The sequence below is a fragment of the Aulostomus chinensis genome, chromosome 14 (genome assembly GCF_037954235.1).
Source record: "Aulostomus chinensis isolate RoL2024-O1b breed Wild chromosome 14, RoL_Achi_v1.0, whole genome shotgun sequence".
Lineage (NCBI taxonomy): Eukaryota > Metazoa > Chordata > Actinopteri > Syngnathiformes > Aulostomidae > Aulostomus > Aulostomus chinensis.
Window position 1 is genome coordinate 9,086,866 of NC_141333.1, and position 17,302 is coordinate 9,104,167.

Here is a 17,302-nt window from a genome sequence, read left to right on the forward strand (position 1 = left end):
GGATTTTGGTAAATAAGGCATGGATTAATTTGATCATTGAACTAGCTACGCTGCTTTGATTTGATTTTTAATTAACAGACATGATTTCTTTTTAAACTCAACAGCTTTTAGTGGAAATCGACATTCTGAACATTTCACAAGCATGCACATATCCAAAATAATCTTTTAAATTTGCATTTGGAAATACAGATTACAAAATAGAAACAATAGCAAAGACAATATACAACGGGATTGAGACATCATGCATGTCCACAGCAACACGCTGCGATGTTGTAAAATGACACCGGACAATTTTAATCAGCATATTCTGCAAATCAAGACTATGTGCAGAGAAAATTCTGTCTTCCACATTCAATTTAATTTTCTTTCATTTTATAAACAAATGGTCACATAAGGAGAATCACATGGCAACAAATAAATAACTACAGATCTTTTACTACGACTTACAGGACAACAGTGATATAATGCTATTCTCACTATAAGCTTGAACTCAAACTGTGTTTTCCAGAGCCGTTTATATGTTTCAATGAGTTGTAGAGTCATTTAGAAAAAACCCCATCTTATTAAAGGGACATTTTAGTCAGACCTAAAACACACAAGCGGTAAAGACCGAGCGGCAACTTTATTCTGGGACTGAGGATAAAACATAGAGCTCCTGTTTGAGATTCACTCATCTGCTTCTCCATCTTGCGACACTTTACCTCGATTGCTCTTTAACACAAGATGAATGTACGCTGTGCTAAACAGTAATTCCAGTTGGACGCGTCTTCAATCTAAAATGTGCAGATGAGTCGGAATAAAATATTTCACAAGACATACAAAATATATTTTGAGGTGATCTGTCCGTCTCATCTAATTGGAGAAAAGACCTGCAGTTTCTGTTGATGAGCGTTTGCTAGCATTAGCCTCAAAGCATCAAATTATTTGGCGCAAATTCATTATATTGGATGTGACAAAAACTTATCCCGCTTAAAAAGAAACATTTACATTTAAATATATGGATAGCCTTTTACATTTTTCTTAATCAACTGCATTTTTAAATATTTCTTACTTTCAAAGTTTTGATAGCTGCCTCACTTAGCTTAGCAGTATTTGTTAGCAAATGCTCCAAGTAAAAATTGCCTCTTCCACTTTTGACCTGTTACAATGTTCACTTTTTCTTTAAGAACTTTCATCTTGTGAGTTTAAATTTAAATACATCAAATTCAAAACATATCCAACAATTTCTCTACATACCACCATGCTAAAGCTAAACGCCAGAAACATTTTAGCTAGCGAGATTGATGGCATTCAAGCTAGTTCAGGGGGAAGTGAAGGTTTGTGTCGTCTAAGTGGAGAAGCGAATTTTTGAGGTTGCAACAAACAAAAATAGCGCATATATTGTTGTTGTTTTTGGGGCATTTTAACCACTAGACCCTTAAATTTGATGCAATTTTCATGGTCAGAGGGGAAAATGTCCAGCAAATTAATACATTCGCAGCGCCGTTCCTTTCCAACACAAGCTGCACTGAAGTAAGCCCTTTCTAGTTTTGCATCCCCGAAAATCCACACAGATAAAAAACAAGACAAGCCAAAATAGAGTTTACAAAGTAAAATAGACAATTCCTCTTTTCTTTGACATTAAAATATCTCCGGAGTATACATCTGGTGTGAAACAGTCAGCATTCAAATCAGGCAAAACAGTCCCTGTTCAAAAGCCAGGAAGTCACAAATAAAGTGCGAAGCAACTAGTGGACTAAACATTGCACAAAAACAGTAAGAAAGAAAAAAGAAAGAAACAGAATTACACTTTACCCAGCTCAAAACTTGACATGATAGGCAACAAAAAACAAAACAAAACAATCATATCTGATGTCTTCAAACATTATTTGAGCAAAGCTCGATCAAAATCTTACACGTACCATGGGATAAAAATCTGATCAATGAGTGCCATGTCATGTCATGCAGTCGACTGAATGTAAAAAGCTTCAGAAGCCCACATATGCAAACCATCAGTGCGAGTGCCAAAACCGCTATCTTTGCGAGACAGAACCTGTTTCCGTTTTTCTCGAGAAAAGCTAAAGGTTGAGCATGGGCGGGTTCTTTTCTTACGAGAGCCGATTGTATCGTTTACGTATGCAGTGAGATGCTACAGCGGGAAGAAAGCGACTGAAACAACGAGCAACAGTCAGGTGAGGCGGGGTGGGGTGGGGTGGGGTGGGGTCAGGGGTCAGAGCTGAGAGAGGAGTCTGGTTTGACTGAGACGGCACCCAAAAACTCCAAACATCAGGTCATTTGGCAACGAGGACACTGCCACGGAGGATACATTCTTTTATCATTCATGAAGTAGCATTATACAGACATGGAGGTAACAGAGTCACTTAACAGGAAACTGAACTAACAGTCGCACAGGAGAAACCCATACATGCATCCCTTTAGATTGTGTGAGTGTTATTATGTTACACACATCAAACCTGCCAAGCTATAGAAGGCCTTCGTTTAGAGGTTTTGACTGTCGTTTTTTTTTTTTCCCCATGCATTTTGTTTCAGCTATAGCATATGTACAAGGTCAGTGTGAATGACAAGTGTTCAGCATGACAACAGATGAAAAAGAAGTGACAGAAGAGCTCAAATCACATTATTGGCAACGCAACAGTGTCTAAATGATGGGGTGTGTTTTCTAGGGATGAAAACCTCTGCAGAGACAGATACATGATTCGGTTGACTTTAAGGAAAAATCCAACTTCCAGATGAAAATAAGGAGTTTCCACGAGCCGACTTTGATCATCAACAAGATTTTTTAAATGAAATGTTTGATGTCCAGTCTCGCAGAATTTGTGAAAAAGGAGAGGGGAAGACAGACGCCATTGTGGAGGAGAGTTTTGTACAATGAATTAAAAGCAAAGAAGGCAACTAAGCGGCATGAAGGTGTCACAATAAAAGTGATGCGAGTCGGATCGATGCTTCCCCGCTAACCTGTTTCTCTGGCGTAGAAATTAAGTCACTGATTGTCACTGATTAGCGCTGGGTTGGAAAAACCCATTCATTTTTTTTAAACCACATCCACCAAAAAAGGTAGATCTGGGATTTTTTGTTTGTTGAGTTGCAGGATAAATCAAAAAGAAATTCTGAAGAAATTTGATGGAACAAAAGGCAATAGAAACAAGTGATTTTTTTTTTTTTTTTTTAGAGGAAACTCAAATGACATTGTAGACGATGAGGATTGCTCTGGACCATTTTTCTTGTTGACAGAGGTGCGCGCCGTGTCCTAAGTCAGAGCCATATCACTGAATAAGCAAAACACAAGCACCCAGCGACTCGATGGAAAACAGCAGAGCTGGACTCTGTTGCCCTCATCAGTTCTTGTTGTATCTTAGTTTTCGGTATTTACATTTCTGCCTCCGTACCATTAAACACGTCACCGCAGAAGAATGAATCCAGCTCACTTTCTGAAATGCGAGACAAGAACACTAAAGTGGATTTTTCCTTAAAGGGTGTTTTTCTTTTTGTCTCATTTGCATAGGGATCATGGATCGGTTGAAGGCAAAGAAAACGTACAGCAGACGACAAAACTGCGTGCAGTAAACTAAAGGAGATTCCTCGTCATGGGAGCGGGGATCTGTTCTCAACAGCGCTTTAGTAGAGTAAATGATTAGCACGACTGTACACAAACATTACAAGATACCAAACATGATCTCACAGACCAATAAATAACTCTCAGGGAAACTCTGACAAAAGGCCATGACAGGTCATTTTTCCACCGAATCTGAATCGTTACAGTTGATCAACACCGACTGTGTCACGGATGTAGCGCGAGATGATATCAAGATAGAAATCCTCAGATAAAACTTTTGTAAACACTTGTTGGTTGAAAAGGTGATGTAAACAATTTTAGACTCTACTACATCCCTGATTGTTTTGGTGACCATTCTGGTTGGTTACAACACTGAATGGAACGGGGCAGATCTCGTCAAAACATGGCACACAATACTTGGAACATATAAATACACTCATATTTCTTTCTTAAATAGAATTTTTCGTTCTGCAGTTCTTCTGTAAGTACAAATAGTTTCAAAAAATAGCAAGTTTGCACCATATGAAAACAACCTTTCGTAAATGATGACTCCTGTGGCAAAGTTTAACAAGGTTTTTGTTAGAGCTTCCCTGTCAAGGAGCAAAAAGCCTCCCCATATTTGCGCTCCTTTCAAACACGTTAAACCCTTCCTTCAGATTTTTTTTTTTCTTATTTTGTTTCTTGACCCACTTTATAAAACATCACGATTAGGCTATAAACTGTGCCGCTACAAAATACAGTACACTGATTTGTCAAACCTTACACAACATAACCACAAACATCACTGATCAAAAGTTATGCGTCTTTGAAATACAGGAAAATGGTACAATACGTTACGAAAATATGTTGTCACATTAGACACTTAACAGTAGAATACTCATGTAAGGCAAAATCAGGTGATTTCACAGTGACGACTTCAAAAGATTTTAGTGTTCTCTAGTTAAAAACAAACCCGCTTCCTTCCTCGAGAGAAAGACCAAGCTGGACGGATTTGCTTTTTTAAACGGTCAGAAAATGATTTTGGACATTTTTCTAGTTAAATAGAAATACCTGATAATTTTCTCAGAAAAAGTTCATACAAGTGGCGTAAAACCAACCCATTTGTGGAGCACTCGTCATTTTCTGCACCGTTGCTAAAGACTATGGTATTTTAGATTAGACTGTCGGTAATGGGCTGCAGCATGGTGACATCTACCACGTCCTACACCAGAATGGCACATCGAACACCAAAGAGCAACTATGGGGAGGTTTTGCACTCCTTCATTAACCAAGTAGCTTAACAAACACATATATAAATATGTTAATAAATAGACACAAATTACGTCAGTGCAATTTTACACTATGCCTACAGAGAGCATTTTGGCATCAAATTTAAAGTAGTAAATTGAATATAAAATATTTAACCAAATAAATAAATAGAACATATAAATACATAAAGCATCAAAACATACAGTACATGATGAAAATAACATTTGGTTGTCAAAAATAAAGCTTTGAGTGTGAACTAGAAAGCCGTTACGGCATGATGGGAAAACCGACTCATTTGGTTACAGGGTAGGGGTGAACCGGCTGTGCTATCTTTTCTTTTCCAGCCGTTTTTAGCGTGTACGGTTTAGCCCAATGTCCTAGCAGCTTCCTGCTACAAGCAAATATAAATCAAAACAAATATTTCCGTGGATATGAAAAGAAAGAAATATCAAATGTGCATTTTTGGAATATATGTGGCATGTAATGGTACACTGTAAACACAGCAGGCTAGCAAAAGCGCTGAGCGACCAATCTCACTCAAAACGACAGCGAGGCCATTCCCCGGAAGCCAATGGATGTCTTTTTCCCTGTTGTCTTTTGGTGCCGCATCATTTCAAAGGGCTTTACGGAGTCGAGGGCGAGGTCGGACAGCTGGACGGCCATGCAACGAGGGAGAGGGTTCACCCTGCCCTTTGTTTCTCTCCATTCACAAGTTAGTGTTTTCTTCTTCTTGTTCTCGGCCACAGTCAGCGTCTCACATTACAGCCTGTCCATCCTGAACGTGTCCTCGGTGGCGGGGTCGGCGAGCACCATGTCCGGGTCGTTGAGCATGTGCAGTCCGTCCAGAGTGAGGGGGTCAATCTTTAGCTCGTCCAGTGGAAACTGAGAGTCTGCGTCAAAGCTGACATCACCGACACCCGCCAGCGAATTGGTTAGCTCTTTGGAGAGGCTTGGCGGAGACTCACCTGTGACTGAAATGTGTGACATCAGAGAAAGAAGTGGTTGTGGACAATGAAGGAGGAGGCAGGATTGACAGGTGCCACAGTTTGTTTCTAGCTGATCTGTGATAGACGGGTCCTAAGATCTGGAATATTCAATCAAGGTTCAAACTGATTTTGAATCCAAAAATGATGAAGATTAAACAGACATGCAGGTTGGGCTGTAGCAGAACATGAGTCCCCTCCCCACCTGTAGACTGTGAAGGTCTTTAGCCAGCAGTGAATTAGGACTTCTGCACCTCCATGAACTAGACAGCAGACACACAACCATGACCGGACTACTGCTGTCCACCGCACCACTGGGTGACAGAGCTCATTGGATACATGATGCACTTTTTGCAGTTATTAAATTGCAATGAACGATCAAAATGGCGTAGAGTGAGAACACCAAGATGCCGATTTTTACAAACTATGAATTCATGCTCTCCACAAGATGAAGAGCAAACTGCATTTAAAGAGCTCGCCCTCTGAGGGGAGTTCAGATTTGATCAGCGACGGCAAGTTTGACCTGGCATTTTGTTGTGTGAAGCTCATCTTGTGTGAATTTGTTCCGTCCAAAAAGAAAACGTGAACTTTACGTGAAACTACTTCAACTAATGTATGCGGTCAATGGTGTGAGATATATCTATATTTTGCACTATTAATCTAAGGAAGATCTCGCCTCTCTGTTAAGAAAGGTTGGATCATGTCTGAATAAGAGCCAGAATCCCATTTTCTAATAAATTTACACTTCTAATTTCCCACCAAGAAGACCTGGTATATACGAGGAACATTGCAGGGAATATACAGGAACGTTACAAGGAAAGGACTGTTACTGCATTGAAATATCAAGTGTGAACAGGTGCAAGCCAGAAATGAACTGGAATGAGAGTTCTTGAATGAAAATCATTCGTGGTGCCTGGAGTGTATTGCCAGTAACTTACTGGGAACTGTGCGTGAAAGACGCCAACATCTCTTGAAAGCCCACAAATGGATACAAAAACGTCATTGTTGCCTCAAGCACAACAGAGAAATAAATCTAAACTCATTACTTTATTTGTGAGTACTACAAGTTAGAGGAACTTGAGTCAGTGGTTTTAAGACCTGCAGACAGGTAAAGGGAAGTAAAACTACCTCAAAGAATTTACCTGTTAAGATAATGTTGGGGATGTTGCCATGGCTACTGTAGCCAAGCTGCTGAGAGTCTTGAAGGCTGCTCCCGGTAAGACCCATCATGGCCGCTTGTGTGTAATTAAGGGTGGAGCACTGATTGTAGAGGCTGGTGGAGCTGATGGGGTTCTCAATCATGTTGAACTGTTCCAGCTAGGAAGTAGAGAATATACTCAGGAACACTGGAACATTTTTACTCCATTGCTGTAAATTGTCTGAGTCTGTGTCACCTGGTGAGAGAGAGCATTGGTCTGCCTCGACGCCAACTGCTGGTCGTAAAAGGAGTCACCAAATATACTGCCCACCACAGGAATGTGCTGGAATAAAGACAATCGAGACCTCATGTCAAGGACAGAAGCTATAATTAAGAACACGCATAAAAATTAGCCAGATGGCAGGTTAACCTGGCCTATAAACAGGCGGTCAGCAGTGCAATAACTGAAAAACACAAGCAAAACACAAAGTCACACAACTGTCATACTGAGCAGTGACGAGAAAGCAAATGATACTCATGAGCAGGGCTGTCACAGTTCAGACTTGCCTGCAGACAAAAAGGTGGCTGAAGAAACTGACAGGTGGTGTCGCTGAAGGAGTGACGATCAGAATTTGAACGTGATTTAAGAGAAAGTGAGACACGAAGCAATAAGAGGTGTAAAGACGATGAGGCTGCTTGCGTCTCGTCTGTTTGGAGGAGACAACCACAGCGCTGCAGTGATTGAGCTCGGCAGCCCTGGTCACAAACACAAATAACATGGTGAAGGGAAATTCCAGCATCTTTCAGCCTAAAAGGTATCTTTCTGTTTCAGCTCATCGGTAGCTTCACTTGGAGAGATTTGGACCATAATGCCTGGATCAGACTACACTCATTCACACAGATTGTGACACAATAGTTGTGACCGACACATTGCCAAACATCACATCTGACAAATAGGCGTATTAATTCAATGTAATGGTACATAATCTAAAAACGGCAACGGGGCGTATGGATATACATAATAGAAAGTCCAGCCTGCTGGTCTTTTTGACAATTCTTGAGACTCAATCTGGTGCAAAGATGTTAACTTCATAGCAGAGACAAAGGGGGATATTCTGCTGTTACAGTTAGAGGAAAGGTTCGTTGAGTGGCGGCAAACATCCACACCTGTTTGACATTTCCATGTAGGACCACCACGACAGAGTCGAGAGAGATAAATGTTAGTGGAACACTTCAGCAACCCGCTAAGTAGCTGGTTAGCTGTGCTATGCTAAGTCATCCTTCCCCAGTAACATTAGAACTTAGCAGTGAGATAATGTGTACACTTCTTTTTGGAACACAAGACCATCAGCATCTCTCACAGCACTTCTGTTGCCATGATTGACAATTACCTGACCCTCCTCCTAGATGACTGGGACCTGCTCAAGGGTAACGCAAGACAATATACAACAATGGTTCTTGTAGTACAGACACAGCAAGAATTTAAGACACACATGTTGAGTAGTCTGATCCCAGTTGATCAGGATGAGGTGCATGACTTCAGCACCAGGGATGTCTAGCAACTTGCTGAATCTTCACTTTGGGTAAAACTCGGACGATCTGAGAAGATTTCTGGTTGACTAAAATTACAGGGAAAGATGAAGGAGCCCCTTTCCCCAATCTTTAGCTTGCTCCCTATATCAGGGTAGATGAGTAAAACTGATGGTCATGATGAGAACGCCACTCTGGCTGATAAATACTGGAATTTCCACTTTAGAATATCTTTGGAATGAGAGAAGCGCAAATGAATAAAGAGTTAACACTGTGTGACTGGCTTTCTTTTAGTGGTGGAGTCCAGGTCGAACCATTTCTAACATCCCTCTTGCTCACTGATTCAGCCAACAAAACAGAGTTTAATCAGCATTCGCAAATCCAGACAGGTTTAAATCAGACTTGTCAACTACCACACTTCTTCTTGAGTTCTCAACCTGATAAAACTCCTATTTCAGTTGTTTTGTCAGTCCCCTAAGTTGTGTCGAAGTAACTGCTTTTCTCGGTACTGCCTTTTTGCCACGGACTGAGGTTGACAAACACTTAACACATTGAGTCTATTATTAAAACACATGTAACTGCTTTTGCCTGACTGAAAAATGCTTTACAAAAGATGGACTAACGTTCTGGTGACCTTTTCCCCAACAGAGGTAGTTCATGGATATGCGAGTAAAAGATGCAAAGAGGGCTCCAACTAGCTGTTTAACGATAATCAAGAACATCAGTGACTAAATATACTGGTCTTTTATGATCAAGAACATGATTGACACATCTTACATAACGTGGATTTAAACCAAAAATGGGCAAGAAGGCTGCACCTACACTACTTCTCTCAGGAGCTCTTCTTCTAGCAGAGAATTAGGACGGTAAACCCGTCACCGAGCGTTTTATACTGTATTCACATGAGGTAGCAACGGTTCAGACCAGCCATCTGACAGAATGAGGATATTGCGGTCAAATACCGCCAAATTCTGATAAAGTTCACCCCCTATCGATTTGAAGTGCGAAATGTGACGCGCTACCTCGTTGAGATTGTTCAGTGTTCAGGACCTCCATCAGCAAACCATCGCCATGTTGTCAAGCACAGTCAACAGTGACAGCAGTGATGAAAATGAGTTTTATAGCTTTTGACACCATGGTTGGTTAACTGCTGATACAACAAATGAGAAGCAGCCTGATTCATTGACAATTAGCTTTCCAGCAGGTGCAAAGCCCTTCCCCCAAAAAGCTGCTAGCTCGGTGGGTGGGCTCTTACTTGAGGCGAGCCGCCGGGGGAGAAGCCTTGATTGGAGACTGGGGAGGTTGGAGACTGAGTGGCTGGTGAGCCAGTCTGATTGCGGTACTGTTGGAGGGAAGAGGGTTAGCTAGCACTAAGGATGGGATGTGAGATGGTATCAGTACAGGATTCACTCATGTCATGTAGCACTCAGCATTGAAGAATTGTAAGTCACTGGTGTTTATTTCTGCTAGAGTCCTTCAACCCACGACAGAAAAGCTACAATGGCTGAGAGAAGGCTGTACGTGAAGTACCAAAGAAGGTCAAGCTTCAGACGGACCTACAAACATTGTCCTTACAAAAGTGTTTAATCAGACATTTAATGGCTAAGTTGTAAAGTAACTGGGCAAAGGAAAATGTCAAAAGATGCATCCCCCCCAAAATGACAAGCTCAGAAGTATAACTACAATTACCACCCCACAGCTTATGTCTCCAACAATGTTTACCATTAAATGTCAGTGAAGCTGACCTTTGGGAAATAATTTCATACCTTTATATTCTATAAAGACATTTCAGCAAAATTTTGTCACGGTTAGAAAAAACAAAAGGTCTCTGCCTCTTTAAACCACTAAAATCAAATGAGTTCATCCTTGTGTCTCAGTAATTGTTTGTGACAAACAGGAAGAAATCCCCTGCAGGCTTTTTGAGTTAAATCTTCATGAAAATGGGACGGACAGATGGACCAACACCATAATGCCTCCAGTAGAGGCATAAAAACTATGTGAATATATTTACTCAAGTGTTGCCTGGCTTCCTGAAGATTATTCAGAGAAAAAGGATGAAAAAAATGAACATTCAGATCAGAATTGCTGGTGACTTACTGAGCTGATGCTCATGCTGGCGGTTGTCTGGCTGTCTGGGGAGGGGCTGCTGGCAGTGGCGGTGACCGTGCCAGTGGAGGCTGGAGTGGGCAAGGTGATGAGCTGGATGCCCTGAGTCAAGGCCTGCTGCTGCTTCTGCAGGTCACTGATCAACTGAGCCTGAGCCTGAGCTGTCAGCTGGTTGAACAGCGGGAACTGGGCCAGCTGCTGCTCCAGGGTTAGTGGCTCCGTTGGCACCACCTGGGGGAAAAAAAAAAAGGGGGGGGGGGGGTCAAAGATTCTGTTTGGGACAGCCTCATATCGAACAACATGATCTAATACGTTCTCGTTCCACAAATTAAAATTAAACATTTAAGGAACTGAACTCAAAACCAATTATAATAATATTATCAAACACATATGTTAAACTATCAACTTGAAGTTCCATGTTTCCAGCGAGATGAGACCTGTGTGATGTTAACGGGCGAGGAAAGGGTGGGTGAAAGCTGTTGCGGGGACTTTTGAAGATGGAGCTCGGTAGTGAGGGTGAGCGGCACCACAGGAGGTTGGCGGCGCTGTGCTGTTTCACTCATGGCGGGTTGAGAAGAGGTGGGGATCCCTGGCAAACAAAGGGGAGAGGGACAGCAACACAAAGAGTCCTTATGAAGAAGACCTCTGACTCCTTTAAAAGGAAAGAATCTGCTGCAACAATTCTTAATATTATCATCCTAACAAGTTTGTACACCAGTGTCTCTTTGCATTTTTAAACTAAAGCATGCCACCTAACAAGCCTAAAACAGCAGTTCTTACCATGGCTGGCGGCGCTGATGCCAAGGTGGGTGAGGTTAGTGGTCAGGCTGCCTGTGCTATTGGATGAGCTGAGGGAGGGGAAGGCAACGGTGTCCTCGGGGTCCAGCGGGGTCGATAGCGGAGGTGGGAACTGGATGTTTGTAAGATCAGGCAGCGAACCGCCAGTATTATGTGCAGCGGGGAGCACAGATGGGTTCAGTTCCTGGTCTGGTGATGGGAATATACTACAAGCACAAGTTTGAACAGTCATGAGAAAAGCCTGAGATCGACATGTGCGTCACTGTGCGAGGTAGAGATTTCGAAATCAATACTGGAACCATTACAGAAACTGACTGCTTAATCACAAGAATCAGAATTGTATGCCTTCTTGTTAATGTCGTGTTTACACTGTTGAAGATGAACAGATAAGAAGCGATGTCATCAGTGTTCCAGTAAATATAGCAGCTCCATTAAAGCTTCTCACACAGAAAATTTAGGAGGAATTGATAAGTTAATTGACAAAGAATTGGAGCAATAAGCAGGATGAGTAAAATCTTAAAAACAGCTTTCACTGGTATGATATTCAGGAGTTTCTACTTAAAACACTGATACTTTGGACTACAAGCCAATTGAAAAGTATTCTAAGAAATATAGGGCACAAACAATACTTAAAAAACAAAATCACATTATCGTGTTTCACAAAGCTTCTCTTGAAAGAATAAAAAAAACCCAAACTGTGCATGTTAAGACACTCACTTGATTCCCGGGACATCACATGTGTTGGGGTTTGATGAATCACCCTGAGGACAAAACAGAACCATCAGCAACCCATCTGAAGCGCTTCACATGTATCACTGAACAAGCGTATAACTTGTGGCCTGTCCCACCCCCATGAGTACCTTCTTGTCATCCCACAACTGCTTCTGCACATCCTTGTCTGCGTCTGACTCTGAACTGTCCGTCCCAGGCACTGTTAGCAGCAGTACTAATTAGTGAAACAGCAAGATACATTTGCTTGCTATGAAAAATACATAACAATTCAAATCAGGGCAAGAAATGAGTCATCAATATCCCAGCCGGGAGAGCAGAAAATAGTGCTGTGCACAAGTTTCTCGGGTGCCTAAAAATAGCAAGGTGACCACCAGACAGACTAAGAGGATGCCAGTCAATTCTGGTTTCAGTGCATCAGAGCTTCACACACAGAAAGACACAATCTGTGAATAATCGGGAAATTATTGATCTTTCTGTCTAGATCACCTTGACTCATCTACGCTTAGAGACTTTGCCCCTCTACAAATACTGTAAGAGGATGCTGAAGCCAGTGATCAATTTCAGTTCAACACCATGAATATTTACACACAAACAAAAGCACAACTTCTTTGTGACGTCATTCCTTTCATGTCATTTAAGGTTTGCCGCCTGCATTCGTACACTGCGCATGAATAAATAAAAGTAGCTCTGTGTCTTTGTAACTGGATCCTACAGTACCTCGTTTAGGCTGCAGCTCCTGTGATCCCCCTGCAAACACCTCTTGGGGCTTCGGGTTCATGGTGCTCTGGTGTAAGGCAGAGTCCGAATTTGTCCTGGATGTGTTAGAAAGATGAGAGGTTGGCAAATTCTGTGCGAAATCCTCTATGAAGGCACTGTCTCGTTTTTAGCATCATATCCATCAAAAACCTACCCAACAAAACAAGTTAGAGTAAAAAGAAAAACCCCAAAAAACATGATCAAAGAGCAGCTTCAATGCACATTTTTTTGCCTGATTTTCCTCTAATAAGTCACTTATTTGTATTTGCCATCCCGCAGCTCACGTCTGGCTAAATTCATGTAAGTTACGGTGGAAATACTGAAGCTACAAAGCCCCTGAGTGTGGTGTCATTTAATTTTTTTTTTTGGCATCTGTGTTTGTTGGGTATCGTTCGTTTTGGCAAATGGATAAGGGGAGATGGCTTACCTTCTCCAGCTGGTATCTGGTGGCGGGGAGAGGTAAACTGAGCTGTAGGGACAGCTGTCGATGTGAAATTAGTTAAGGGTAATAAAGTGGAAGGAATGAAAAATAGATCTGTGCTAATCCATATTTTCAAGCCTCTTGGCTGATTAGATCTAATCCATAAGAGAATTAGACACACACACACACACACACACACACACGCGCGCACACACACACACACGCACACACAGGTATTATTTGGATCCAATTACTTTGAAAAAGGCTTCAGTTGTTGCCTTGTTAGTCTGTGTTACTGAGTGCAGCAAAACACTGTATCCTTCTCTATCAGGCTCCATACATGTAGTAAAACAAATAATTTGCCTCTCTGACATCTGATAAATAACACAGCACTCCGATGGTTTTTTTCTCCTGTTTCTATCACCACATCAAGTCGATTTTGTAAAACCTCTTTGGGGAACCAAACAAAAGAAAGGATGAGATTTTTGGCCTGCGCTGGAGTCAGGAGTTCCATCCAGAGAGGTTTAGCAGTGTCCCAGTTATTCACTGCATGGGTTTCTGAATTGGGGGATGCAAGATGACTTCCAGAAAAATTATTCTAAAGGCCTTAATTGTTTCTAAAGATAAAAAAGTCCTTGAACTATTACAGCGCATGTGTGTGCAAGAGGGCTGCAACGAACGACCGATTAACCTCACAATTATTTTCATAATCATTCAATCATTCAGTTAAAATATCAAGAATATTTGAAAGTGACGAGGTTCAAATCGCTTCGATTGGCTGTACAATAATGCAAACACACAAAGACTCTCCACATGCTTCTTTAAAGGACTAAAAAGCAAACTGGAACAAGCAAATGTTTGACATTTCTGCGGGGGGGGGGGGTGGTCATTGATTTTCAAAGTAGTTGCTTATTAATTTTCTTTCCATTGGCAAAATGATTAAATGTTGCAACTGTAGTGTGCAACATTTGTACGTCTCAACCACCTCCTGAAATGACAGGGGTTGTGAGTCTCTGACATCATCGTTTTGGGGGGTCCTAAGCTGAAAAGTTCGGGAATCCCTTGTTTACTGGCAAAATTAGCCTAGAAGTCTAGGTTGCTGGAAAAATCTAAACCGTTCAAGTTGACAGACAATTACATTACAGTGAATCACATCCTGAACACTGTGCATTTCAATAGGATATCTGGCGTCCATGCTTGTCAACAGACAGCGGTCGGCGATGAGGAGATGTGATGCGATTCCTGTCACGGTATACACGGTCCACCAAACCGTGGTGCCTGGTTGTCCGACTGGTATCCAGCACCGAGTTCTAGAGTGAACACACTCACAGGTCACTCAGGCCAGCATAACAGCTTCGTTGCACAACAAAACTATGCCGAAAATGTCTTAGGATTAATGGTGCAAATGTGTTCATCTCAAAATGAATCAAGCCATGGGCCCCCAATACTGATGCTTGAGTTGGTAAATGTATTTAAAGATGGAAAGCCATGACAAGCAATGATATACTTTTAAAATTTAGCAACCAAATTACACCTCAGGGTAGATTTATCATCCTTGTAGCAAACATCTGGCTTCCTTTCACTCCTGAACCATGAGAAAACCTGGTCCTGATTTGCAGGTCATGTCTGACAGGTTTAAGCCTGCAGCCTGTCTAAATGGCCTAATTGGTCATTCTGTTTAAACCAGTCTTTAATGGCCACTTGAAATGCACCTGTAACCTTATACTATCCATTCGATTCACCAACAGCTAAAAAGGGCACACTGAATGAGAATAAACCATTGATTTACCAGCCGAGAAAGGCTAAGGGCTCACCTGAAAAGGCAGGTCAATGTTGCCATTTCCAATCTGATTGACATTGGGCAGTGAGCCTCCATAGTACTGTCCACGATTCTGCCCTAGTTGCAAATACTGGGTCTTCTGTAACTGCAACTGTGCAAAGTAAAATTGCATGAAAGCATGAGTGAATGACTGGTCTGATACACAAAAAAAGTGATGAAAAAAAAAAGATGCCTGGCAGTCCACAGTGCTTTAAAATAACTGAATCATTTAACTGACAGATGCAACATGATGAGACAGGCAGATGTGGCTGTTTTATGACAGGTCAATGCAGACAAAGTCTTTCATAGCAAATAAACTCACATCGGCTGATGTAAATGGCACCTGCCTGACAGCTGGTGTAATTATAGTCAGACTTAACAAACCTGGCTCATTTTATTAGCCACACGTCTTAATGCAAAACCAGTGACGAAAGTCGTGTAAGTTATTACAAGCACACTGATGAAGTCCTCGTATCTATCACAGACTGCAGTTACGATAAACAATGACATGAACAGATGCAATGACTTGATGTTTGGATGGCAACACAAAAGAAATGTGACAGAGACCACAAATCTGACTAGTTCATGTAATTGGTTTCCCTGCAGTAAAAGGCAGTTCAGCTCAGGTTTAAACCGATGTGGTAAGTGTGGCGTCATTTCCAGCAGGAGGGCCAATAATCGCCCCAACTTTCTGGAAACATGAACCATGTATTGTGGTTGACTCAGCTTAAGAGTTCACTCACTTAACATCATCATCAACAGAAAATTATAATCAAAATAAGAATCAACTAATCATTTAGGTAATTATCTAAATAAAGTGTTAAAAGTCTTGGTGGTTACTTTTTATTTTTTAAGTGAAACCAGTATTAAAGAGTAAACAAGGGCTTCAACTGCCATTTCATCTCGTTAAAAAAACAAACTTTTTTTCTAATCTATTAAACCTGAGACAACAGTGTCAAACGAGTGCCACACCTTCTCAGAGCTCAATGTGATATTTTCAAATGCTTGCATTGCCCCCAAATAAGGTACAAACAAATTAAATACATTTACACTGGTATCAGCAGATTTGTTAACAAGACACCATTTTTAAATGGATGGATTCATTGTACCGACTCCAGACTAAAAGATTAAAGCCAGCTGCAGCTCTATTTGGGGGGGAAGTTTACCCGACTTCAGGCTGTTTAAGTTGACAGCTCCAAGAAACAAAGCAGGACAGGAGCATGTGGGTGGGTTGAGGCTAGCCAATCTTATTCTCAACTCTGATAGCTTGCTGTTCAAAAAGAAAACGTAGTTTTTATTCCATTATGCCACGGGTGTCGTTTGGCTGGTAGAGGACAGGAGCAAAACAAACCACAGCTGAGCCTGGTTATTAACATTTGAGAGGCTAGCTGCTGCAATCTTTGCAAAGCATCTCAGCTAGCACGCCTCCATTCGGGTTTCTTCGAGTTGACTTTTCAAACATGCTGTAATAAAAAAACAATTTACTTGACAAACGTGTTCTGCGCCAATTAAATGTCAGCTATGACTGTACAAGCCAGCCAGAACACAGGTGCACATTATTCACAGTTCTAGTAAGCTAGCAAAGCTAGTTACCACTGCGAGCAAATAAGCTTAATTTACTAGGATAAATACTGTCCTTGCATGTTTTATGGGCTGGGTGAAGTAGTTAAATCGTGTAAGATTAATGCAGCCTCGAACGCTACTATTAACTTTGGCGGCAGAGCATTCTAACGCCGAGATTTATCTCCGCAGCGTCCGTTAGCTGCCAAACAACGATGCCACAAAATGTTAGTAGCCGGGGTGTGAAAGTCTTACTCGTGCAGCTCTGGTGATATTCAGGTCTTTCATCACTTCTTCGAAAGCAGCGGTCTCTTCCGCCTGTTTCTGGTTATGCAAAGCGATTTTTTCGCTAAATTTGCGAGGATTGTTAGAGGACGCCATCTTTCCCTCTTCTTCTGAATGGAATGTTACGGTACGCAGCGCGCCGGGGCCTTCTACTGACGTCATCACGCACCCTCGGCGGCGCCACGAAAGTGCTGTGTTGTGATGATCGCGCATCTGTATTTGATCCAGCTGTTCACAGCTGTATTCACAACAACGCACATAATGTGATGATACAAAGCTTCATTCACCATGATGGAGGACGTTTTGGTTGTGAAATTTCTTGTAATTAAAAAATACATAAATTATTAAATAATAATTGGAAACCAGTAGACCA

The 17,302-nt window shown here is 41.6% G+C and overlaps 1 protein-coding gene across 4 annotated transcripts; it reads right to left on the bottom strand.

Moving 5' to 3' along the window:
• Window positions 1–101: 101 nt before the first annotated feature.
• crtc1b (CREB regulated transcription coactivator 1b) lies at window positions 102–17,081 on the bottom strand. 4 transcript variants are annotated; one of them, XM_086223990.1, is made up of 14 exons: window positions 16,900–17,081; window positions 15,080–15,196; window positions 14,448–14,575; window positions 13,272–13,331; window positions 12,806–12,900; window positions 12,217–12,287; window positions 12,074–12,117; window positions 11,339–11,562; window positions 10,996–11,147; window positions 10,550–10,789; window positions 9,708–9,794; window positions 7,179–7,265; window positions 6,927–7,101; window positions 102–5,772 (listed from the first exon to the last, which is right to left on the bottom strand). In XM_086223990.1, exons 1-14 carry the CDS (start codon window positions 17,023–17,025, stop codon window positions 5,561–5,563), a joined length of 1,818 nt encoding a protein of 605 aa, XP_086080116.1. In that variant the 5' UTR covers window positions 17,026–17,081; the 3' UTR covers window positions 102–5,560. The 4 variants fall into 4 exon arrangements, with proteins under 4 accessions (XP_086080116.1, XP_086080115.1, XP_086080119.1 ...); XM_086223989.1 differs by having other exon boundaries at window positions 12,217–12,302; XM_086223993.1 differs by lacking the exon at window positions 15,080–15,196 and having other exon boundaries at window positions 12,217–12,302.
• Window positions 17,082–17,302: the final 221 nt, after the last annotated feature.